Raw genomic sequence first — 26,839 nt, 5'->3', positions numbered from 1 at the left:
AATCAAAATGTGAATTAAAACTGGCCTAATTTTATAGAAATATTTTGTAGCGGTTTTGCAGCATTAATGAGGTTTTACAGCAGCAAAGTCTAAACTTTCTTGAAAATAGTTGTCCGAATCACATCAAAGTGCAGTTAAAAGGTTAAGATGCTAATAATGTAAAACTAGTGTTGGTGAGGTCTTTCTCATACTTGTGTGAACTCAGTGAAATAGCAGATATTCAAATATGAAACAGATTCCTTCATTCAGTGTTCAGAGACACACAAAGTGTGTTGCAAAGTTGTTTAATCAATGGCAAAACATCCCAAATTGGCTCGGACAGCTTTGGAAGCTGGAACCTTGTTCTGGCATCGCAAAGAAAATCTGAATGCTATCATGTTTTTTGAAGGGCAGAGGGGCACAGATACAATGGGCCAAAGAGATGTTTATAGTATATAACAAAACACAGGGATTTTCCTCCTTGTTAAATTGCTGACTCAGGTGTATATCTGCAACAAAGACATGTCTCACATCACTTAACTTTTGCTATTAACTTTACAGTAGAAGACAAGGGTAGGTTAGGAACCATGATTTAATCTCTTCAATATTTTTCTTTCATTAAAATACTATTTTGATAGATCAATATTATATACAAAAACTTTGGTTTGGACTTTTCTTGGCAAGAGCTGTCTAGGCTCTGCTTCAGCCTGATATGAAAGTCATTTTTTTCAAGAAAACATCTCAATGTGAGTAGGAATCTTGGCTGGGGAATACTCCGGGCTTAATTCAGGAAGTAGTATTGGAGTTAAAATGTAGCTTTAAAAACCTGATACTTCGAAGCAAATTGCTTCCTTCAAACAGTAGAATAAAAGCCTGCAATGCCTAGGGACTTCTCCTTGCCCCCACTACAGCCAAAGGCAAAGTTTTAAGCGAGAAAAGGCTTAACATAAGCGACTTACTGACATTTATTTTGCATATATATGCACACAAACATCTAGAATCAGTCCTAAATTTTTCCTTTCCAAAGTCTTATGGAATTGTTTCATAGCTCTGCAAACAGAAATCAGATACTATCTCTTCCAAGTAGTTTTGTTTGTTGGTTTGGGTTTGTCTTCTTTTTTTTTTTTTTTTTTTTTTTTGTAAACAAGTGTATTCACAGTGAAGACGAATCATCAAAAGGCCATTGATAGCAATGTCCCTTCTCTTTCAGTCAGTATTTACTTCTGCCTAGCAAGCTGATAGGGAGGAGACTCCCACTGCTGGTATTAAATATAAGTGTTTAGAAATAAAAATGCTTGCACAGACTCATTTCAGTTCCCAAATAAATAATAAAAAATACTGTGACATTGCAAGACAAATGCAATATCCTGCCTACTATAGGCATATACAGTATACAAGAGTAGTCCTAAAAAAGGCAGTAAACTAAAAGAAAAAGCAGTTGCAGAGTGCATGACTGGGCCAGATGGGGCTTTGAGCAGCTTGGTCGAGTGGAGGATGTCCCTGCCCATGGCAGGGCAGTTGGAACTAGACTGTCTTTAAGGTCCCTTCCAACCCAAAACATTCTATGCTGCTATAATTCTAAGCCTGCACTGATTCAGTACATCTTTCAACAGCCAGGACCTCAGCAGATACTAAAGCTTCCTTGCCTGATCACACCTCCCATGCTGTGATGTGAAAGTAAAAATTTCTCACCTGCCCACTCCTGCAAATCTATCTATTCTAATATGATATATAATACCCAAGTCCAGGCGACAAAAAGAAACAAGATTTAAGAAGGATTTTTTCCCTCCACATAGGGAGAGCTTCAGCTCAGAAAAACTGTTAAAATGACAAAGTTCACAGCCTGAATGGTAGTTTGGAATCTCTATCTGCACAATTTTCAAGGGAGATTTTTCCTTAAGAAAAGACATATGCACACATTTATCCAAAACAGCAGAGTCTGAGAAAAAAAAGTAAATTGAACTTCACAATATTTCTTACCATGATACCAGTGTGAATCATTATGTAATGCACAGTTTGAGTAACGTCAGCTGCATGGACCAAATTGTGATATGGATTTTTGTATTTGCTGTAACCAACCTCAAGAGCTTCAGCAAATGAAATAAGATTGGGAACAGGGATCTAGGGAGAATAAAACATTAAAATAACTGTTTTTTTCCTGCAACAGCTGCAAAGTCAATCATGCAATAAATAAACCACGAGTAACATACTATAGAATGTAGTTAGCAAACAACGAAAGAAAAAATTAAAATGTAAAGGTCAAATATCATACATGCATCAGTGAGTCTTCATCCAATTTTTGCAGATGTTATATCCCTCTACGTACACCATGCACAAGAGACTGCAGAGCTATCAACCAAATGGTTTTCAAGACATGCCTGTCTGTCTATACCAGGATAGATTGCTCATATAATACAGGCATGACAGATAGGAGTCTAAAAATAGGATTATCTCCTTTTCTTCACCAGTTTTACTTGCTTGAGGCAAGGTTTCCTTTAATCTCATAAAATGACTTTCCTTCCTCCAGGCAATATGTGAAGTACAGATACTATCTAGTCCCACTTATTTTCCCACTGTGCTGGTTTTGGCAGGGATAGAGTTAATTTTCTTCATAGTAGATACTATCAGACTATGTTTTGGATTAGTGCTGGAAAGAGTCTTGATAACATGTTTTAGTTACAGCTGAGCAGAGGTTATTCAGAGTCAAGGCCTTTTCTGCTCCCCATCCCACCCCACCACTGAGTGGGCTGGGGGTGCACAAGAAGCTGGGAAGGGACACAGCCAGGACAGCAGGCCCAGCTGACCCAAGGGATACCCCAAGGATGTGGTGTCAGGGTCAGCAGCACAAAGCAGGGGGAGGCCGCCTGGGGGGCTGTTGCCTGGGGACTGGCTGGGCATCGGTCAGTTGTGGTGAGCAATTGTTTTCATTTGCATCATTTCTTCTTGGGGTTTATATCTCTCTTTGCTATTTTCATTAATTTTCTATATTATTATTGAGAACATCATTCTCATATTATCGTTATTAAACTGTACTTATCACAACCCACAAATTTTCTCACTTTTACACCTTCAATTCTCTTCTTCCATCCTGCTGGGGAGAGAAGTGAGCTTTTTTGGTGGCCAGGGTTAAAACACATCACCCATATAATGAAATTACATTTGCCTTAAGAATTTTTTCTTTATTTAAAAGCCCTGTAAGGTAAACAATGGAACTGAGAATGGGCTTAAACCCACTCTGCCAGTAACATTGTGTACTTCGTGTCTGTGTTGTTAATGGTAGCCCTGGTGTGGTTCTGACTTCAAGCATGTGAAGCTTGTTGTTACAATTAAAAGATTCAGAACAACTTCAGGGTGAAGCATTCTTTTCAAAAGGAACATGGAGTTTTGCAGTGGAGAGATTTTGAAAGTATAAGAAAACTTTCATTTGGCTCTATTATAACGATAAATTTGGCATTTTGATCCATATTTTTATCTCAGCCTTTCAAAACTGGCTATTAGTACTCCATATGGTATTGTAAACCCCTGCAAACACCATGGAAAAGCAGTTTTCCTTTATATATCCCTTCAAGATGGTTAGGAGAGGAAGGTTCATCTGAAGCCCCTTGACAGTAGTGAGCAACATACTATGATCTAGACCATGAAAAAAGTACTTAAGACTAACTACAGTTTTCTGCATTATTAGTAATCTTTGTTCCAGGAAGCTGGGTCACTGATTCAGTCCTGCTGAGTAAATAGGCTGTATACATAATCAATTTATGTAATGCTTACAAATGACATGACATGGGTGTTTCCATTTTTTGGCTTGCAGAAGTTTCATTTGGTAGAACAATTGGAATATTACAATATTTGATTTGCCATATTCTTTGCATTGCATTGTACAATAAAAAAAAAGTCCAACTTATGCTGTCATCCTTGCATTTTAAATTTGACATATATATTTTTGCATACATTATTTTATTTGTGGCTAGTTCCTGACCTTGAAACGGCTCAAAAGGTCATATCGGGTAAACAGCTCATACATCATAAATTTCAGACTGTGCTCTCCACTTGCTTCATTTAGGGTAAATACGTCAAAAGACCATTTATCAACATCCTGCAGATGAGGGGAAAAGAAAAAACAAAAAACAAAAGAACAAAAACCATAACATTTCCATCTGCTTAAATAGGTTCCAGTTGATTATTAGAAAAGATATTTTGGAGGTTTTTTTGAGGGAAGGAGGAGAGTTTGTTGGGTTTTTTTATTGTCCAATTCTTTCAAACTCCTACTGTAGCTAAAACATTAATGACTATTTCAATATTAATGATGAAAACAGTTGTGCCAGTTATGAATAAAATACTTGTAACATGACCTAGGCAACTTTGCATGCTTTGAGTCAAAGGTCTTAATCTTTCAAATTTAACTTTCTGCGTACAAATCGTATAAAGAACCTTATGGAGCAATGTGAATACCATCCTTTAAATAGGTCATTAACACTGATGTCATTAACAATAAAGAAATTTGAGAATAATGTAACAGTGTTTGACTTTTAGGGGAAAAGCTGAGGTATTCAATTCTCAAGAAATACCAGTTTTTAATTGCTCACATAGACATAGGAACTCAGCTCTCCATAAAAGATTGTCTTTTATGTGAACTGAAGCAATACCTTAAATTCAGAGCAAATACTGTACTTCTTCCACAAGCTTTGGATTCTTTTGTTAGTTCTATCCCAATACTACCTCCTTTTTCTTTCCTAAAAAGGAAAAAAATGCTCCTGTCTGAGACACTGATTACCATACCACTGGGAGCTGATAAAACTACACCTCACATTTCTATAAAAATGTCTATACAAATTTCATCCTATTGTTCTAATAATGTCTAAATGAAATCACAATTAAACAGAATCATATGCTGTTTTTGAATTTTTAACTACTAATTTCTCTGTTCTGTGTGTTAAGTTCTGTAGTACTAACTATGGCTAGGGTATGCTCAGTAGAAAAATAACTTCATTTCACCCTAAAAGTCACTAAACATAAGTACAAATACATTCAAATTCCACAATGATTAGACTTATTTCACCTTAAATGTGACTATCACTTCTGATGGGTATGCCAAACCAACCATGCTTGAAGTTCTTCGATACATCCTAAAGAAAATAAATAAAATATCAAGACATAGCACTCCTATAAAAAGTACCAGAACAATTTATCTTCTTTTAATTCATTTTTCAGAGCTTTTGAAATAACACTAAGCTATTAAATGGTCTGATCCCAAAGATTACATAAATCTTTTTATGAACTTATGAGAAAAGTCCCTCTTTTATGTTAGAGCAGTCTTTGGTACAATTTACTGCAGAAGTTGCAAAGCCTTTGAGTTCATCCCCAGAATTTTCCACCCTTCAGGAGATTTTACAGATTTAGAGGTTTCACCTGGATTTCTATATACAAAGTGATTGCAGAAACTCAAGCATATACCTGGCTCAGAGATTTGGTTCAGGTTCACAAGATCTCTTAAAGGATCTTCAATGGCAGACACTGTGGTTAAATGCTGCACTTGCTGCGATAAGAAAACCAAACTCTCACCTTTCTACAAAAATCCCAGCCTGTACAGCATGCACAATGCTTCGGAATTTGGGCTTTTCTTCAGATCTCCTCTTCGCTATTCCCATTTCTCTTGTGAATGTAGAAGCTAACCAGTCCCGCACTTCCAGCGGGACCGAATCCGACTGGATGTCAGAGAGTTCATCCTCAGTGTCCAAAAGTTTCCTACAAAAAGATTAATACAAAGTAATCAACAAGATGTCAGACTGAAGCAAAGAGGAGTACAGAGAGGTGAACAGCCAACAAAACTTGATTTCAGAGGAGCCAAGGTTGTCTGTAAATTGACTCAGCACATTACTAAATGTCTTCTCTAGTAGAGGCCAGAGGGAAGCTGCACACAGCAGATCTCTTCTCTCTCCCACTGGTCATGTTCCAGAAGGTAAAAGATATTAAAATGGAAGATATTCAACTGAAGGCAAAAGAAGATTTTTCGACAAAGTTATCAAAGCTGTGGTGGATTGAAGTGTAAACAATGAGCTATAAAATCTAAAAGATTGACTTACAGGAACGTCTACAGAAAGAGGGGTTGCTGCTATAACCAAGAACACCAGTGGTTCACCCAAAATGGTGCAAAAATTGTTTTGACACTTAGATGCAAAGTAAATGATATTACATAGCAATGCTATGGTGAATGCATGTCAATGAAGACCCTGAAGACCCTTGTCATTTTATTGCAGTGCAATAAAAGTATTAAAGAGAATTAATTTTCTTTAATAAAGAGAACTTCTCTGTGGAGATCTGTATTCCTATTAAAAGCATGGTAACAAAATCATAGCAATAAAGATATTATACAAGATTGGATTGCAAGTCAGCTTTCACAGTTCTAAGCAGTTCAAAAAGCTAGAAAAACTTAGGTATAGATCTTGCAAAATAGAAAAAGTATTAAAAAGAAACTTCACTTAAACAAAACTGAAGGAACATGTAACTAAATATTCTCTTAAAACAGACTCAACACTTCCAATCCACACTTCTATAAACCTTTTTCTTGCTGTTATTTGCCCATATCACTCAGACTGCTGAGATTTTCCAAGAACCTAATCCCTTATTTAGTCAGCTGTCAAGTTTTCTTTCACACAATTATGAAAGAAATCCCAGAGTTAGGATGACCTGAACACATGCAAAGCATGCCACTCTTCTAAAATGTTTTGTTGAAAGTGGTACCAACTGAATTGCAGATACTATTTGATTATATAAATCTATTTCTCCAGTGCTGCCGTTCTGAAACTCCTCGAGTTTGTGTGAATTGGCCATAAAGCAATAAAGGACAAAGTATTGTTGAGTGTGATTTTTTTATGAAACAATCTGCTTGTCAAGTTAAAACATAGGCCTCTTCTCCTGAGTGAACAGGATTACTGGGAAAAAAATTTGGTGGGAATTCAGATAACATATTTGTGAATGGATATTTGGGAGAGGAAAGTTATCACTTTCCTATCCATTTTCATGTTTACACCTCTGCCATTTTCTTTTCTTTCTACTCTTAGCAAAACTGTTAACTCCTTTCCCTATTTGTGCACTCTCTCCTCATATTAGTTTGATGTCTCTTTCACACCTTTCACTTTCTCTATTTCTCTTGCAGGTTTTCAAAACCTGGCCAAATTGAGGTCTTCTCTGGCACATACAGGGATTAAGCAGCAACACGGATGTTTAAGAAAAGCCTGAATACGGTACAGTTCAAAGGAATCCCTACATAAATCTAATACTATCTGAGGGATTATAGGAAGATGCCTAGTAGGAAGCATGATGTCAGAAGAGTCATATAAATTATTGGTGAACATTGAGTGTAGTGTAGTTTTGTTCATCTGCTCTGTTCTCAGTTTCAGCAGCTCATTTGGCTAGCAGGCTATTTTGTAAGGTTTTAAAACTGTATCTAAAAAAAATTCCATAAAATGCACCCCTCATCCTCCCCCAGTTTACTGAAAGAACAGCAGAAACTTTCCTATTTTTCAGAGACATAGAATTATCAGTCTAGGAAAGTTCTTTAACATGGAGTGCAAGAAGAGCAGAATGGACAAGAATTATGAAATTTTCTGAAAGTGGGACACAGGCCAAAAATCAGTAATTTAAATTGGAGGAGCAGGACCTGTGTAGAGGAAATCCCTGTGTAGAGGAAAGAATTTGGGCAAATTATCTTGCAAAACTGAATGAAGGCTGAGATTGGGCATAGGCCAAAGGATATAAATTGGCTTTATTCCCCACATTAAAAACAATGCTATAGTCCACTGAAATCCATACCAGTCTAACACCATTATTATATATCCCTGCAGAAATCAGTACATTTATATTTCTGAGGAATATTTCACATTTGATATATTTTTAGTACAGTAAGGGATAAACCTTATAATCCCTAAAACATATTTTTGTAACTATTCCAACTGTTACTCAAATTAGATGAAAACATTCCAGCAATAAAAGGACCATGGGCATTAGGTTGCCTCACGGCATACAGCAGGGATATTCCACATCACCTGTGCAGCATAAAGCAGAGCTCTACATCAGTTTGCTACAGCCTGATGCAGACCTGAATTTGGGACCAAGTCCTGAGCTCTGCAGATATGAGCATCTGCAGTACAAATTAGGGCCAGCAAGACACACTGAAATTTATCTAATCATTTTAACCATTCACCTGTAAAGTAGGAGGATTATTCAGTCTGTAAATGACAGTAACAGAACTTACTTCATGAAGACAGATCTGAGAAAACAGTATTTGTAAAAAGGGTTTATTTAATCAGTTATTTTCATGAGACCACTGCTCTCTGACAAGAGATGACTGAACAACATGCCAAGGGGGAGAGAGAGTTTCAGTGTCTCTGCTTCCAACTTCAATAGTAGGAAAGCAGCTGCAATATAGAATTACGCTGCAAGTACAAAATCTTGCAGCTCCCTCAACACATAAGCTTAACAACTTCTCAAAAAGAATTAGTTTCTTTGAGAAGCCTAACTGGAACTACATTCAAGGAGAGGAAATAAGGGCTAGTCATTCATCTCACAACTGTCTATTTTCTAGACTTTCCTGACCTTTTGAAGAATAAGAATTATATTGGGGAAAATTACTCATGGCATATGCATTGCTAGAAATGGCCTTTGAACAATTTCACTAATGACTGCCATTCTTTTGTAATTACAGGGACAGGGCTCCTATATGGGTCTACACATCTGAAAAAATTGATGGTTCCATCAAATTCCCCAATTTGATGGAAATTTTATGTAGGAAGGAAAATAAATTAGACTATATATTGCTTCATACAAAATATGCTTAATTATAAAAAATTCTTAGAATCCAATTTCAACTAATTTCACAGCTTCCAGCTTTTGTCAACTTTTATTCATCTATTTTTACTTTGATTATAAAATACAGTCTTTCCATTATATTTCCATGGGTCTAGATATATAAGTACTGTGAAATACATCTAATTGTTCACCTTTTACTCACTGATTGTGAAAGCATTTCTTTAACCTGGGGATACCTCACTGCAGCCTTTCAGTACTTAAAGGGGGCTTATAAAAAAGAGGGAGAGCATCTTCTTACACAGTCAGATAGTGCTAGAACAAGAGGGAACATTTTAAACTAAAAGAGGAGAGATTTAGATTAGATGTCAGGAAGAAATTCTTTACTGCAAGGGTGGTGTAGCAGTGGAACAGGTTACTCAGAGATGTGGATGCCCCACCCTAGACATGTCCAAGGTCAGTCTGGATGGAGCTCTGAGCAACCTGGTCTGATGGAAGGTGCCCCTGCAAATGGGAGGAGGGTTGGAAGCAGATGATCTTTAAGGTTCCTTACAACACAACCCAACACATTTTATGATTCTATACCTTTAAAAAACAAAAAAAGGATGGAGATGAAATAAAATCACAAAAGCGGAAGACAGAATCAAAACAAAGACACACAGTTAAACCACTGAACTTCCTATCAAATATTACAAGGATTTTTGCAAGATTTTGGAATATAATTTATAACTGTAAATAGCAAAATGTAATTTGTAAATTGCAATATAATTTTGTGACATTCTCCAATATGTAAACTCCTACATAGGTTCAAAAATGTCGCTCTGTAAATTAGTGGACAAGTGACCATAGCTGTCAAACACAAGGCTAGAATCTCTAGCTTAGAAAATATTTGGAACGGAGTGACTGCAAGACCCAAAGTCTCATCTCCAAATCAATCACCCTGAAGATCAGAGACTGTGGGTATTTAAAAGCTACATAGTTGTTTCACAAAATCAGTCTTCAAGTAAAACTCACTGAGATAAACCCTGTTTAACTGGGAGGCATGAACTCAAATATCCTAGTTCTATTAAATAAATATATGTTGCCTTGGAGGTTTTTGATTTTTTAATTTTTGTAGATTTTAGAAGTAGCTGTATTTAATATATTCCTCACCCTTTAGCACAGTAGTTACACATACCCAACCCTATTACCCCATTCCACATCAATTCCCCCTAAATTCCAGTCACATATTTAGTCTCTTTTTCAAGGTAGGCCTTCATTCTGTTTAAGAACATCTGCACCCTGGCCTGGACAACAAGATATCACCCGTGAAAAGCAACCTTCAAACCCAGAACTTTGGAAAGCCTCCAAGGACTGTACGTGCTCCAAAGAAGATGAAGATGAGAAAGAGGGGGTTCCAAAACTCCCCCAGACTCAATTCCCGAGGGGCAGAACGGGGCAAAGGCCGGGGGGTGGACAAACACGGATTGGATAGACATTACAAAAATTGTAACACCTGAGTCAGGGAGCGCGCACATGGTTTGTATTCCCAGAGCCTGAGAGGCTTCAGTAAAACCTTCCCTTATCTTACCTCCTACTTAAATTGCCCTGGAGTTTTTTTCATCCTGAGTCTTTTAGGCAAAAATATATACTAATATATACCAAGGCACACACACCAATTTTTCTTCCATAAAGCTAAGGAACACCCAAAAATGCTAAGAAATGAAACAAAAAGGCTGTAACAAAATGTGCCACAGAAAGTACGTTTTTTCAACATGAAGTCAGAATTTCAGGGTTACATACATTTATTTTGCTCATATATCATTAGCCTGTTAAGTAGATGCAATATGAGGAAGAGATACGCGTGGGAAGGAGAGGGGGAGGCTGGGTTATTTAGTTCTATTCATTCCATGAGTAGAACTTCCATTGACAGTTGTGGGAATAAGTAAGACATGGCCCATGGCATTTCAGCTTAGCAATCAATTAATATTGCAGTCATAGTAACTAATAACTTGATCTTCTTGTCACAGTACTGTGGTTTTTGCCAAGAATAATTTTTCAAAATTCAAGCGGTGATAATTTCTTGCTCTGTTTTCATTTAATCAGAATTTTAAATATAGTAATGGACTAGTCAGAAGTATATTGCTTTTCCCTTAGGAATATATCAGATGTACTACCGAGAAAAAGAAAGAAAAGAAAATTAAAAAAATAAAATTAGATAATAGCTATGGGGGAAAAAAATCCATCAGTGCTGATCAGTCATGCTGCCTAACAGAGGTGGTAAAAGATTTCCAGAGGAGAGATTGAGAAGGAGGTATTAGCTCTTTGCTGATTAGTGAATTAATCAAGCCCTTAAGAGCGAATTGAGGAAAGTCCTCTTCTAGGTTTAAATGCAGAAGAATTTATAGCCTAAATAGTCAGTCCACATTTTTACAAGTTGTTTAGTTCTATTATCTCACTATCTTCCTGAATTAGCATAAATCAATATATTTAATCAATATTTACATCCTCTATAGTCCATTACAATTTCTACTAACATCCACTAAAAGACTCTCTTGACTCCCATCGAGGATAAGCAAACTTCAAAAATGAATGAGGTGCATTTTTAGTACATAGAGGTCTTTCTAAAGGAAATTATGAATTTACAAACATGTTGTACCCATAAAATTAGCACATTCTTAGAAGAATTGTCCTCATATGAAGAATTACCAATCAATTAAATAAATGGAAAATAGTCTGGATGAAATATAGGTATTACAACAGAAGACAAGTAATGTAGGAAGGACCATTGTTACTGGAAATGTTCACTTGTTGACATGTACTGCCTATTTGGAAATACAGAGGTATATATCAAAGACCAACAACATCTTTAGTTTTAGGTCAGGATACTCACGCCTAAAAACAATATCACTTTTCAGGAGTAGAGCTATGAGCCAATGTATTTACTTTTACTTTTCTTATCTTTTCTGGTTTTTTTTTTTATTCGGCTGCCTTAACGCGGTACTCTTGGAGTTCAATAGGGCTGAGACTAACTCGGGGTATGATTCAGAACTAAAATAACAGCAGTAACTTTGAGACAGAAAAGGCATGCCCTCCATTTATTAAATATGGTAAGTGAACTGAGGAGTCTTAGTCAGAATTTAATAGATTTTCAGTGATTTTAAGTGTATTTTTTTGTATAACTTTAATACTGTTGTAAGCTTTCCTCAGAAAAAAAAACCCCAAACCTTTAGCTTAATACTAAAGATTTCAAAGGCTTATTTTAAGCTTTTATAAGGGTGAAATACACTGTACTAATCTCAACACAATAAGCTTTTTCTCAATAGCAGCTTTTAAAAAAGCATCAATTGTAGGTGCCCCTAATGGATAAACTGAATGATTTATTTCAAATGGTACATTTGTTACTGACAACTTCAGGCAAAGTACATTTAACCGCGGGCTGGCTGTGGAGGACAGCAATACACACTCACAGCAAAATTGACTGAATATTCAAGGTTATAATTTAACTTCATGCTTAAATAATTGCCACTTCAAATCTCTCCTCAACTAAGTCATCTCAGAGAGGAATCATACAGACCGTATTTTACATCTGGCAAATTACTACCAAATAGGGCATCCCATTCCACCTGTTTTATCCTTGTATCATTAGGCAGAATATTTTCTTTAATATTCATAGATTTTGCCAAAAATGGTAATTTTGAGGAGAAATATTTTCTAAATCCTTCAAAATAAATTGCATCATTAACTGAATGCCCCACTGTTCAGGTAGAAAGACTAAAAATATATTTTTTAAAAGCTTTAAAAAATATCTACGTCTCTTTGATGTAAAAGAATTTAACTTTCTCAATCCTTGCACCATCTAAGAGATTTGCAGTGTGATAATCTCTGCTGGTTAATCTCAATAGATAACAGTGTCTGCATTGGCACAATTTCTTCCATAACCAGAGCCTTACAGTTAGTGAAACTATGTGAATTGAAAAACCCGCTACATCTCGTATGCTACATGTGAGAATAGAATGTGAATGGCCCTGCAAAATCAAGTAACAGATTCCTACTGTGAGATGCTCAGCAGCAACTTATGTAGCACTAGCTTAGAGTCTCACAACACTGATAATAAAATACAGCTTATGAAAATTAAAAGAAACATGAAAGGAGGAGCCTTTACTGACTTTTGCTCTCATTTAAAATAAGAACAAGCTGCTAAACATATATTGATGCCTAGAAGAGAGTGAAAGAAAGCACAGGGTTATCAAATAAGTATCCCAGCTTATTATTTTTTGAGATATCAATTCCTAGCCTAATATGGAGTAGCTGCCATGGACTCAGGTTCTGTTGCAGTATTGAAAAACTTGAAAATACCAGGGAACAGCCTTCTCCAGCTTGCAAACATAATCAAAACTGAGAGCTGGCCAATAGCTGGCTATACTGACTCCTCACCTCAGCAGCTCCTGGAAACAGCAGAATTTCATTTAGTTGTTGGCCTCTTGCTAAGCTCCATTCACACCTCCACAACACAGAGCTCTCTGAGCACCAGTATCCAGTCAAGTATTTGCTCCTTAGAATCTTCTTCCTTGGACTCCACGCAACAAAGATACACATGTGCATGATTTATAGCCTAAATAGTCAGTCCACATTTTTTACAAGTTGTTTAGTTCTATTATCTCACTATCTTCCTTGTCACGAATATTTCTGTGGTGCTCTTCAAGGCTCACGCAGACATTTGGTGGCATGAAACGACAAAGGTCTTTGTCTTGCAATTTAAACTATTTCCTTTTTGGATGTTTGAGGATATTTGTCCCTATTTAAGTCCCAAAACTGCAGAAATATTTGGAGCATTACTGGAGTAGTACACTGGGAACTCAGTGTAGTCCAAGGTGTTCGTTACAACAGCAAAGTTTGGATTTAATGACCTCCTTTTTAGCTAACATTATACGTATTACACTGGGTACTTTTTTTCTAAATGAAAACTTTTTATCAAGAACTGTGTTTGCCATGATAATATCATTGAAATACCTGCACTATTTCCAGAGCTCTCATGCAAACATATATTGTTATAATGCCACTTACCCTTAATGACATTTCCCTTCACTTCATGAACCTATGTTTGTTATTTTGTCTTGTTGAATCAAAGATGCTCAAAGTAATTGCCAGCTATATACAACAGAGCTACTTCATACATTACTGAAACACAGTCTCTTCTAAGTCAAAAGTTCCCAAGGGGTTAAAGGTTTTCTAGAAGGGCATTATACAGCCTGAAACAAACTAAAAGCCTCATATGGAACTTAAACTGCTCAGATAAAAATCCTCCTGAAATCAAGTGCATTTTCTAAAACATTAAAGCATTAAAAAATAAGACATAATTGGAATAAAATATTCTGATTTTACTCAGAACGACCTAAAAGTATTCTCCACAAGAATTTTTTTTTTTAATTTATCTTTGGAACACATACATTTTTAAAATCTTGTAATTTCCATCTAGATTTTATTAGATTTACTTTCTTCTTACTTAGCATGAATGAAGAGCTGTGTTTACAAGGAACGGAACAGCTGTCATGACTGAATTATCAGGCTGTATTTATTTCCTGTCTGAATCTAAATATCCTTCTTCCATTGCCTTGAGCCAAGTGGAAGGTACTAACAGAGAAAATTCTTCAAGATTTGTCAGAATTATTTATAACACCTATTAAGTAAGTTTGAACTTCTTCCACAGAGCAGATCCGCTGAGGGGCTGGAACTGTGAGAGTTTCACCGGTTATTTTTCAGCTGACAATAAACCTCTGCTTCAGCTACCAAAGTGTTAGATCTCTTTCATGGGAGCGTTTAGTGCAGCTCACAATTATTCAGCACTGACAGATGCAGCAGTCCTGAAAAGGACCTGTTAAACAAGCTTATTAAGTGACATGGGGCCACAGATAATGAAGCTCATGGGGAAGCAGCACTTATCAGGTACCTGATGCCTGTGCTTTCCAGCTTTCCATCAACTCAGAACCTTTTATATGGGATATTGACAGCCATTGGCCCAAACCAATTTTTCCTCATTTTGGAAGGTTATCCCTGCTGCCTATCCCTGTTTCTAAGAATACTATTCTCTTCTTCTTTGGACTTCATAAATAGAATCCGTTGTGTTGTTTCTCTGCCTTTTCCCCAACCCAGCTGTATACAGTTTTAGAAAGCTCAAGTACGGAAACAAGTATATGTACATAGTTATAAAAAATGCTCAGATAAATGACTATAGCATAGAAAAACATGGCAGCAGACAAAGGGAGTCAGAGGACCTGAAAAAAATGTTTCATCCTCTGCTAAAGGGTGTGAATTCTACAGCTACTTCCAGCTGATTGTTGCACTATAAATAAAGATTTAATATGCCATCAGCTTACACGTTTGCATGTACTTCTATGTGCATACACAACTTTATAGTATGATACAGGATTTCAAGAAACTCAAAGTAACAGTATACAGGGGAAAAAATGGGTGTCTTCTACTGTAAGAAATTGGAACTGATCACTGGAAAAAATTCAGGCTTATAAAGAGAAGTGTTTTTTCTAGAACAGTGCCTGAGATTTAATTTTTAAGTAGCACAAATGGTTCCCCAGAGCTGTGGAACAGACTGGGCTCTTTCTTGATCCTTGGCTACATTACTGAACATCCTCAGTGAGATATGTGATACTTAGGTCTCTTTATTGACCTTAGTTTTGACTTGTCTTTTTGCTTTTTTCATCTCTGTTGCTGTGAAGAATTGCAGAAGGTCCTTTTGCAATAGGTGAGCGACCGTTGGCGGGAGCATTTTATTATCCTGTGTAACAGGATATGCATCATAACAGAAAGATGAGTTAGGATGCTTAGAATGAACTCTCTGTTTGTTGCTATTCCTATTCTGTCTGTAGAGATATTTAAGAGTTCTTTCCCTCAGCTGATATTGAAGTCTGTCTCCTAGAAAGGTGAGAAAGAAGAGACCACCACAGACAGGATTAAATTTTAGACTGCTGGTTGAAGCTGTGGTCTTCCTCTGCTTGGATACCTAAGCAATGGGTCAGTAAATTCATCAGGACAAAATCCAGGGCTCAAGAATGGGATTAAAACAGAAAGCATGGGTATTTTCATGTGAGTTGCAGACACTGACTGAACAGCAAATCATACGTAAGAAACTCACTGAAGTAATTTGAACTTTGTGATGTATAAAATTACATGTTCAGGCTCAGCAGGAATAGGCTGTTTTGCTTCTGATCTAAACTATTATTTCTAATCTACTAGTGAGACCAGTTAACTCAGTTCCAGACTCCCACAGAGGTAGTTCTGTGCAGGACAGAGAACCTGTATTCTTTGGTGGGAACAAGGACAAATGCAACCACACAAGCTAATTCAGCCTCCACTGGCACTTTGCTCAGTGATACGCTGCTTTTGTTCCTTTATGGCCTCTGTTATGGTAATATGAGCCAAAATAGAAGTTTGTTGGTAATTTCAATATACATAATATATTTAGATAGATAGATAGATAGATAGATAGATAGATAGATAGATAGATAGATAGATAGATAGATAGATAGATAGATAGATAGATAGATAGATAGATAAAAAATCTGGCACCCTAAGGACCTGTACCAATTGAACTACAAATATGACTGCAAACTAACGTAAATTCACAAATTATCCCTTGATTTTATATAAAAGAAGCTGGATTAACTTAACCAGAAAAACTGACATGAGTATATAGATAGTGGCATATTAATTACCAATATTTTAAAATATTTACCTTAAATTCATTCAGTTCATCTTCGTAACACATGTGAGGCCTTTGGAAGTCACTGAGGTACCTATTGCTTTTCAAGTTGTGTTCTTAACTCGGGATCAAGTTAACAGTGTCCCCTAGAACATGCAGCTGGGAGGATGATCAGAAAAGTTTTCCATGTTACCTTACCCTGTTTAGTCAGCTTTTTACAGAATTGGATATGCATGCACTCCAAGAGCAGCACACCAGTATCAGTGATCCTGCCAACCTAGTCTGTCGTATAATCTCTGAAAATGGATCACTAGCACCAGCTTCATTTGCTATTGTTTTCAATCTTCTGTTTTCAAATGGGTAGGCTTTCTAGTGCCCCAATAGCAAATGCTCCAAACTCTGGACTAGCAAGTTTTAGTGTGTAAATCACAAGAATCAGAAAAACGTTGAAGCAGTACTTCAAGCATGATATCAACTATGTAGATTTGCAAGGGGAGGGGGGGCTGGGAACACAACACAGAGAGACAGTGTTAGGTCCATGAAATAAGTCTTAAATGCAGTATAGAACTGAGACATACACTGTACACTCCAACAGTATTGCAGTTTTGGCAGACATCTTTACAAGACCTTTCTGCTTAGAAAAAAAACTTAAAGAGATCAGCATACAGAAAGAAATGCTGTAAGTTAGCTATTTAACTTCAATATAGTACATATCTTAAAATTCTTTAAAGAAGTCAAATACTTAGGATTTCTAATTTAATTGAGGTCAACCCACGGTATAGATGATTACCATTCATACTGGCAGTAAAAATTATCATAAACAAAGCATGAAACAATATAAAATAAATCACAGTTTTTCAAGAATGTATGTATTTACTGACCAGATTATAGTATTCTGACACATTTCTTTGAGCGTTTCTCCCCAGGCAACAATTACATCTGACCTTTGAAACTTACTTGCTTTAACTTTGTGACTAAAAGATCTAAGAGTCACATAAGCTTCTTCTGATGTGCACAGACCTTCAGCTCATGTCAGTTACAATTGCATGCAAAAACCAAATTTCTAAAATGCAGCTCACAACATCTTTTCCTTTTTGGTTTTTCCCTTTCACTTACCTGGTTTCATCAATATAAACGGCTTCCAGAACAGATGCTGCATATTCAATATTCTTTTTTAAATCCACCACATTAATGTCACCCTTCTCCAGCTGCTTTACCAAGCATCTTAATCTGTGGGGGGAAAAAAAAAATCACTGTGATACTTTTATCAAACTTGATTGACTTCATTTTCTGTTTGAAATATTGGAACCAGCACAACAGCCAATGCAGAGGCAAGAGACCATCACTCCATCTCTTGTCTTAAGGCTAGTTTAGTTTTTATAGTTTTAGAATGGACGCAACAATGACAGGTTGTATGTTTTTATAACTTGCTAAATTTGTAAGATCTATTAAGAAAAGGCATATACATTCCAGAAAGTCAGAGGAGACTCATTAACCACCATCAGAGGACTTTCCTATTCATTTCTGACATTACTACTATGCCTGAGTCTCTAATTTTGTTTTAAATAAAAAATAAAAGTTTGCATATTGTCTTATTATAATTTTTCTGTGCTTAGGTGGTTAATTATATTTTTTCATATTCACTGTATACTTATTTTGCTTCATTTAGATATCTTTAATTTTTTTTGGCATCCAGTATGTTTTTGCTGCAGAATTTGTATTCCTATTAGTGTGAGATAATGTGGAAGTCTGTTGTTTCTGTGTTTACAAAAAACTCATCATTAGGCAGTGCCTATGTCACCCGAAAAATTCAGATTTTCCCGAGTGTGCTGTTACTTTTAGTTTTGAGAACTTTGTTTTACAGTACAAACATGGATACGCCCAAACGGGATTTCGTAATGTATCAACTCATGACTCCGTAGCAATAGACTTGTATAGATAAACTCCTTGAATATCAGATCTTTCCTAAATTCTCTGTTGACAAGAAGACACTTTTGACACTTCTCAATTTAACCATACAGAGTGGTCAAAGCACTGGAGTGAAATGAAAACCTTATTGGTAACTGTACAGAGCTGTGACTTAATGGGTATTTTCCTTCTTTCTGTTCTGCATCTCTCAGTAGAAACAATCTACAGTTTTGTATCATGTACGATAAAGATTTCTGTAATTAAGAATTCATCATTATTTTAACATAACTTTCAATAAATAACCTTTTTTATGTGCATGAAAAAAATTGTGAAACAAGCATTTAGTTAAAAAGTTTATTGAAATTGAGTCAGCATTAAGCTGACTACTTTCAGAAAAGATCACAGTCATGATTTATGAATGAGCATATAGAAAATTTGCAATATGCTACCTCTTTATATATATGTATATATAAACACCATATATTATTTTTATTGAGTCCAATATTTGATTGGACCTAATTAAAATGTATAATTTACAAAAATGCAGTGATATTCAAAACAAATATAAATTTGGAAAGTACTGTTCTGTCATAAGACCACTTTCATGTTTTTCTTCATATTTCGTTGGCTAAGTACAATTATGTTCAAGCCTGTAAGGATAATTTTAGCAAATGGAGTTTCAAGACGAGCCTCTTCAGTTCTCTAAAGCCTTAATTCAAATTAGCATAGAAAATGAAACAAACAAGGCTATTAGCAACCTTATTTTACAGTATTTTACACAGTGCACGGAATGGAAAATGAAGTGTTAAAACATTTTATCAGAGAAAGGAAGTGGGTGCATGAAATACTCTGGGAACGCATCTCCTACACACAAATAACCACATGCATGGGAGACAGTTCCAGTACATAACTTCTTCCACTTCAGAGGTACCTATAGACTGAAGAAGCTTATTCATAGACACTCACCTCTCAGTACCCAACACACACACTGTTACTGTTCTGGGATGTCTGCTCCTCAGACATGCACACAACATGACAACACACATGCAGCCCCTCCTGAGCACCAATGCCAAAATGCTCACGTGAGTCCGGCAGCATCATTGCCACTGCTTGCAAATAGCCATAGGGTGTTTCTGCCACTTGCACTGTTTCCCTCCATGTTTGACTGAGCACGTCTCTGAATCAAACTTTCCAAAGCATATTTGAAAATGTGTTTTCAAATATACAAAAACATACCAAAAAAAATTGTAACACTTCACAGCAGGGGGCCAGGCTCTGGCAGAACAATATTAGTTCAAAACAGCTTCAAATTCTATGATTTCCAGTGGTTCCACATTTTCTCAGAGCAGTGACCAGATGGCAAGTATTTGAAATTACTTTTGTGCTTGCAGGAGGAAAGGAGTCCCCGGGGGAGCCTTTAAGCTGCTCTGACGTTGCAGTAGCTCACTGCATAGGTGACAGCTAACAGACGTAATGTGCCCTGTAGGTATAGCTCAAATTATAGAAGTGCAGAGCACAGTCACAGACTAAGTCATCTGGAAAAGCTGCTCAAGCAAAGTTAAAGTGATTCTGAAGATACTACACTGTGTCACCAGTGAGCTTATGACCTCATGCATCCACACTTTGTAGAGATGTCCTCAAGAGTTCTTAGCTGACCTGCTGCAGATCTACCATAGAACCAAGGGATAATTTTGGTTAGAAGGGACCCCCAGCTGATAAAAGGTCTTGATCAAAACAGGGTTAACCTCAAAGACAGCTATAACTTCAAAGTTACATAAAATTATTGAGTGGTATTTCTGCTCAAGCTCTGAAGGCATAGAGATTTCAAAAATGCTTTGGACAACCAGTTTCAGTGGTGAACCAGCCACATCAGATATTTTCCCAATATCTGACTGGAATGTCCTTTACGGCAACTTGTGCCACCAAACTTTTCTGCGTACTTCCAAGAAAAAACTGTCTCTATCTACAGTACAATTTCCCACTGAGAAGCTGGACACAGCAATAAAATCCCTCCAGAGTGTTGCTGATCAGACACTTGTCAATTGATAATAATGAGGTCTACTTCAGAAGTTACAAAAATGGACTTCCAACACAGCAAAATTAAGCAGATTATAACGGTATATGAATGGTCTGAATATACCCAAGATATTACACATTAAAGTGAAATAGCCACAGAGTTTAGGAGCTGACATTTCAGTAATGAAACAAATACTTTAGCAAAGAATAAATGTGTCAATTTATAAGACAAAGCAACAAGTGTTAAAATACTCATACCCTAGTATTCCTTAGGACAGAGAAACTTGTAAAAAGGACAAGGAAAAGTAACAAGAAAGAATTATTGCTCCAGTTGTATTGGGCAGGACTTTGTTTATCTGTTTGTTTTCTTTAAGTGTGATAAATTGAAAATAAACATTAGAGGTACTATTAGAAATGCTACTTAAAATTGGAACTAATTGTATTACCCTGCCTGTGAACTGTGTTACTAAGAAATAATAGACAAAAAGAAAAAATAACTAAGAAATAATAGCAACAAGAAAAAACTGGAGGGGCTATTTTATGAAAGAGAAAAATGGACTATTTGAACTGCTTTAAGGTACAAGAAAATTGTATGCAGAATTAATGTGATATAACATTGAAAAAAGAAATTTGCATAGTAAAAAGGAACATTATTTCTCTCGGGATACCTGAAAATTGCATCTTACAACTAGCAGCCCCAATTTTCAAGGGAGAAAGAGACATCTGCAATTAATAAAAGCAGTGGGTGGAGAACCATCTTCTGTCATCTTGGGTAAACATCACTTACAGTGCTGTGGTGTCCGTGCTTTTACAGGCTCCTGCCTCTCTTTAACAGTGCCATCTGTGAGGTTACCAGGACCTGTGTTTCCCTGGTCCTCACCTCTGTGCAGCTGATGCCAATGTCCAACTGTGGGCAATAGGCTTTGAGGCCCACCCAGCAACAAGGTTTTTGCTGGGAGATGAAGTAGCATGTTCTTGATTAACAATATCAAAATCACAACTCAGTTGTTCCCAATTTCCTCATTACAATTCTCCCAAGCTTGAATTAAAGTTTTTCTAAATCTAATGTAACTTTCTGGGATTGTACTAAATTTACCGAGGATAGATTTGGTGATTTCATGTTATTTGAGAAAACTTCCTATGACAGTTTCTGTAACTATATATAAAAAAAAACATAGTTAAAGGAATCAGACATCAAAAATCACTTTTTGCAATGTCTTCATGAAAAACTGTTTTTTTCTATGGAATCAAGCAAAGTTCAGTGAGACAAATGTTTGGAAATACTAAATAATTGTCTTAAACACAGGCTAAAATGACAACAAAGAAAGATGCAGGGTAGAGGATTACTTAAGAAGAGAGATCTTAAAGTAGAGAGGCAGACTAGTTGGACAATTTCAATTTCAGATTAAATTTAAAGGTTGCCGCCTCTGTTTCCAAGGGAAAATAAATTACTAGTGATCACTGCTATAAATGAGAGTCAAAGGTTCAGCTTATGAGCCTTCAAGAACAAGCAGAGGAAAATTCAGCCTGAAGTTAATTTCTGAACCTGAGAAAAAGACCATTTATCCGTTTTCCCAAAACTGTCTTTATTTGCCACGTCAGTCTCCCCACCACCAAGCACTGCAAAGATACAGCTTTCTAACTTGCACATCTGGACTTCACTTAAGACTGTTTTGGAAACTTTGTACAAAAACAAAGCTGGCTTTTGTCACAGATCCTATTAAAGGGGAAGTGAAATAAACTGTAAAAAGTAAATTGTAAACTAACCCTGCTTCCTACTATATTTTGAAATTAGTGAAAGTCACTGTTGAAGATGGGCCATGAACACACAGGTAACTCTTTGAAAGTAATAAACACATGCTAATGCTAATTAGAGAGAAATAGTTATTAATATTACTATTCAGCAATCACGATGCCAGTTAAAAAAATTATCTGTGTTGGTTAAATCAACTCCAAGTTGTAAATCATTAATCATTATGTTCCCATGAACTAGTTGAGAAAAGCCTAGTTGTGACAATCGTGACAATGTGTGAAAACATTTAAGAGCAGAAAAAAAAATTACTTTCTGTAACCAAGTGTTTCATGTTCTGTTTGGACTATTTAATATTGAATAATAAAATAAAGTGGATAATTGTAAACGTTATTATAAAAGTTATTTGGCCCTCTAAATGAACATTACAAGGTAAAAATGGGATGATGTGTAATGTGAAATTAAAATTAAAGAGGAGAATAACCATATTCTGACAATATGATTAATTTATTTACACACCACTAGTTTTTCAAAACTTTGGGGAAGAGGAGAATTTTCCTCTAAAAGTATTTAGAATTAAAACCAGAAACTAGTTTTGCTACCAGTAGTGATTCTTTTAATAATCAGTTGAATAATTTTCACCTGTAGAAAGCATTGCTCACCCAGCAGTTCCTCAGCTTTCAAAGGCAGATGTTACGTCCTCATTTAAACACAAACACTCAAAAAAAAGGACAATTCCACCAATTGTTTTGCATACCCACATATTTGAGATTTAGGAAAGTATTAGCTCAGTTGGTTAGAGCCTGGTGCTGATAACGTCAAGGTTGTGGGTTCCATCCCTCTATGGGCCATTCACTTAAGAGTTGAACTCAGTGATGCCTGTGGGTCCCTTACAACTTAGAATATTTTGTGATTTGAATATGGAGAAATTCAAAATGGGAACAGCAAATCCTAATCTTGGAAAAAGTCCCAGCAAATTAAACATACCACTATGCACTTGAATTCTAAAATGTGAATTAATGTGAATTGGTATCATTTGTATTTTACACTTTTCTATTAAGAACATGCATATATAAAATAAACCTTTACCTAAACACACCATTCCCTCCAACAAATACTTTAAAACAATGTAAATAAGGAATTAAAAAATGTAGTAAGAAAAATCAACCATGCACAAAGTCCATGCTCTCACTTTTTCAAGTAAAAAATTAAATATACAGATTACAAAAAATCTTTTATTATTCTTGTGTTTTCTGCAAGATGGAAGAAAATACTGACTATGAAAAATTCCACATACAGTTGTATTTGGAATATGGCTATAAAACACTAGACTTGATCATACAAATGGATGAGAGATGCTTGAAAAACATACATAATATGGTAGTAAAGGACTGTTCTCATTGGGTTGCCACTCCTGTTTCCCTGCTCCTACCCGCAGTTACCAAGTGGCCAACTGTCATGGCTTCAAAATGGCTAACCTTTCCTCCAAGGTTTTTTACATTATGGTAGGGAAAAACGCGCTCATTTAGGGACATTTTGCCAGGCAAGACAAGGCCAGCATATCAGTGGGGAATAAGGGTTAGAACTGACAGCTCTTGACTCAGACCTTGATGTGTGTTTTACTTCTCTGAAATCATAAAAAATGCAGTTACCTAATATTTCTTTTAATTAGAGGTGCTCTCAATAAATTCTGATACTGAGAAGTGCAAGATATATCACATTTTCAGTGCTAGAAATCTGTTTTATAAAATTACTTCTCAGTCGTTGCTGTGTCTGAGCATATGCACAGGAAGCCTTATGGCTGCTGAGGGCTTCATGAATCACATGTATTTCATGATTATTTTAAGCCTATGAGTGGTACAGGCTGATCTGCAATTATGATTCAGTCATTAGAAAATAAATATTGAATGTGCTGGTAATTCAGCCAACATTTTGATATACCAAAACTTCAATCTCATATTGAAGAATTAAAATACAAGTTGTGCAGCTATATAACAACACTGGAAATTACATTTTCTTAATGATAAAACTCTGCATTTTCATGGTGATAGAATTGCTTTGGTTGTTGAAATACTGATCATTTTTATGCAAGATGGAGTGGTTTTCCTTCAGGGAGGCATTCTCTAATAGGCATCAATTCATTTTACCTTACTCATCCTATAAATTTATTATTTACCAATCTAATACTGTATAAATATTATCCTTTGTGTCTCATTTAGTAACAGGTTCAAGTGTGTATAAAACATTTAGTAAAAATTCCTAAGTTTTCTTTGGCATCTAGCTGGAATCACAAAATGCCATGGAGTTTTACACAGTTTCCATGTGAAACCATAAATCCATCCAAGCTCTCCAGAGCATTTTTGAATTTTTGCATAATTCTCAACAAACCTAATCAAATAAATTGCAAATGCCTGAGAAGCCTTAACCTCATTAATACTAAAAGTCTTCTATTTGCAGGCCTGTAACATTTCACCATCCTCCATCACCTCCACCTGCTGCTCTAGAGAGACATTCCAGAGAAGGAGGCTCACCTGGGATCCTGCTGCTGCTGCCCTTCCCTGCTGTTCCTCTTGCCTCCCCAAGTTACTCATCCTTCCCTGAAAGTAACTTTCACTATTAGATTTATGTCATCATCATGAATTCTCACATGTGAATTTCTCTCACCTCCCTTTCTTCACACCCAAGCTGCAGAATGAAACCCATCTCAGGCAAGCTTTGAGTATCTTTCAAACTTCTCCCTCACTTTTACTAAAGAACCACCATCAATACTAATTTGGGTCCCCGTTCAACTTCTTTCCAGGTCAAAGCTTAATGAAAATCTTCAAACTTCAAATTACTTACTGTGTACATACATTCAGATGTTTTATCTGTTTTCTGTTAGATCTAACGAGTAATCAACTAGTCTTTTCTTATCCTAAATTCTATGACTGTTTCTATTGCCCCAATGTCCATGTCCATTATCTGACATTCCCATTTCACAATCAATCCATGAAAGTAGAGACAAATAATAAAAATCTATAGGGCTGATTTGTAAATTGCAAATTATTATTCTAATGGCTTTCGCTGAATATTTAATTGGCATTTAATCTGATAGGTTCCCATGACTTCTATATACATTATTTAGAGTTCTAGCTAAAGCTATTTCATCTTGAATTTGCCAAATACTTCAAGATGTCTAAGTCTTCATCATAAACTAGCTGAATCCATTATCAACAACAAGCTGGGAACTAAAATGCAAACCCGTAAATCATGCAGCAAAAATCATGCTTGAAGAAGATGGCAGACCTTCAGTATGTTTAACTTGTTGGAGCTAATGTGATAAGCACACAGAAAAGGCACACAAGCCCTTATTTCCCATAGTTCCTTAAAAAGCTTTATTTTTCCTGCAAACAGCAGCTTTGAGCACTGTGATCAAAGAAGCTCCTAAAAGGCAGAATAGTCCCTTCACTCCTTGGGACTAGAAAATGTGGGTTGACAAATGTTGATACTCATCCTTTGAAAACAGCATGCGAAGAGGTACAAAGTCCTTTTAGAAACTTTAAGAACAAGCTATCATAAAAAAGTCAACGGATGTTCTTTGATTTAAAACTGCATTAACCAGAACTGATAACTTTGTACTGAAAATATTTTCTCTACTAATACTAAGAAAACATGTTGCTGTCATTGCTTTTGAAAGCCTCTTTGGTTCAATTTCTGCAGTTGATAAGGACAGAAGATTGGTAAGTGTTCAACACTAAAAATAATATCATTGCCCAGTGATCAAAGAATCAACTATGACAACATGAGTGTCCTTTCCTCTATTTGAAAAAGTCACACATGCACAAAAAAAACAGGAATATTAAATTAACACCAGTTTGCTCCATGATTTCTCTGTGGAATCAAACTACAGTAAATACTATATAATCTGTATATAATTAACATTTTTGTTTTCCCAAGATAAAATTAGATCCAAGACAGAATTTCTTTGCTGCGTACCACAGTTCAATATATATAAATGTGGCCAAGCCTTAACATTTCTGGTAACTGTTAAATTAGTTTAATTAATAGTTACAGATTTTTTTGATGCATCAAGCTGTAGAATCTGTATCCTGATAAGTAATCTGGATCCTCTGTGCTTATTTACAAATGATTTTTTTCTTTTTTCAAGAAGTTATTGCCCCCCTGGCCTCCTATCTGATAGTACATGTGCATGGGTAACAATGTCTTCAACCTGTACAGTCAAAACAATCTCATTTACCTTCAAGATACTTTACATTAGTTCAGCTGGACTCTCTACATGCAATTAGATTAGGGGCCATCCGATGAATCAGGGTAGTTGGTTCAGCTGGACTAACAGGTCAACATAACAACCAAGATAACTGTACTTGGATCCAAGCTGTAACTCATCATTTGATTCAGAAGTCCTACTTTTTCTACTTATAATTAAACTTAAATTCTTGAAGTACTAGAGCATTAAAATTTTACTTTTAATACACCTTCTAGATGGGATGACAGAGCAAATTTATCTTAAATTTTGTTTCTAATGTGTATCCTGGGTTCTGAGGAACAAAGTACAGGTTTGTATTTTTGGGATAAAACCGTGAAATGTAAAAAACCCAAATATTTGCATTATGAACTACTATAGACTATTGCATAAAATATTAAAATAGTTTGTTATGTTAGTCTGCCTAAAATGTTGTAGAAAAAAT

At 35.9% G+C, this 26,839-nt stretch overlaps 1 protein-coding gene across 1 annotated transcript in view; it reads right to left on the bottom strand.

Annotated features, from left to right (window-relative positions):
* Nucleotides 1-26,839, bottom strand: part of PDE1A (phosphodiesterase 1A) — a 148,101-nt gene that overhangs the window by 34,935 nt on the left and 86,327 nt on the right. The window contains 5 exon segments of the mRNA XM_064660678.1: nucleotides 1,960-2,100; nucleotides 3,956-4,072; nucleotides 5,036-5,102; nucleotides 5,539-5,721; nucleotides 17,594-17,707. Coding sequence (XP_064516748.1) covers nucleotides 1,960-2,100; nucleotides 3,956-4,072; nucleotides 5,036-5,102; nucleotides 5,539-5,721; nucleotides 17,594-17,707 — 622 coding nt within the window.

This window comes from Pseudopipra pipra, chromosome 7 (genome assembly GCF_036250125.1).
Source record: "Pseudopipra pipra isolate bDixPip1 chromosome 7, bDixPip1.hap1, whole genome shotgun sequence".
NCBI classification, from domain to species: Eukaryota; Metazoa; Chordata; class Aves; order Passeriformes; family Pipridae; genus Pseudopipra; species Pseudopipra pipra.
Note: the sequence above shows the minus strand (reverse complement) of the source record. Positions and strands in the feature narration are given on the sequence as shown.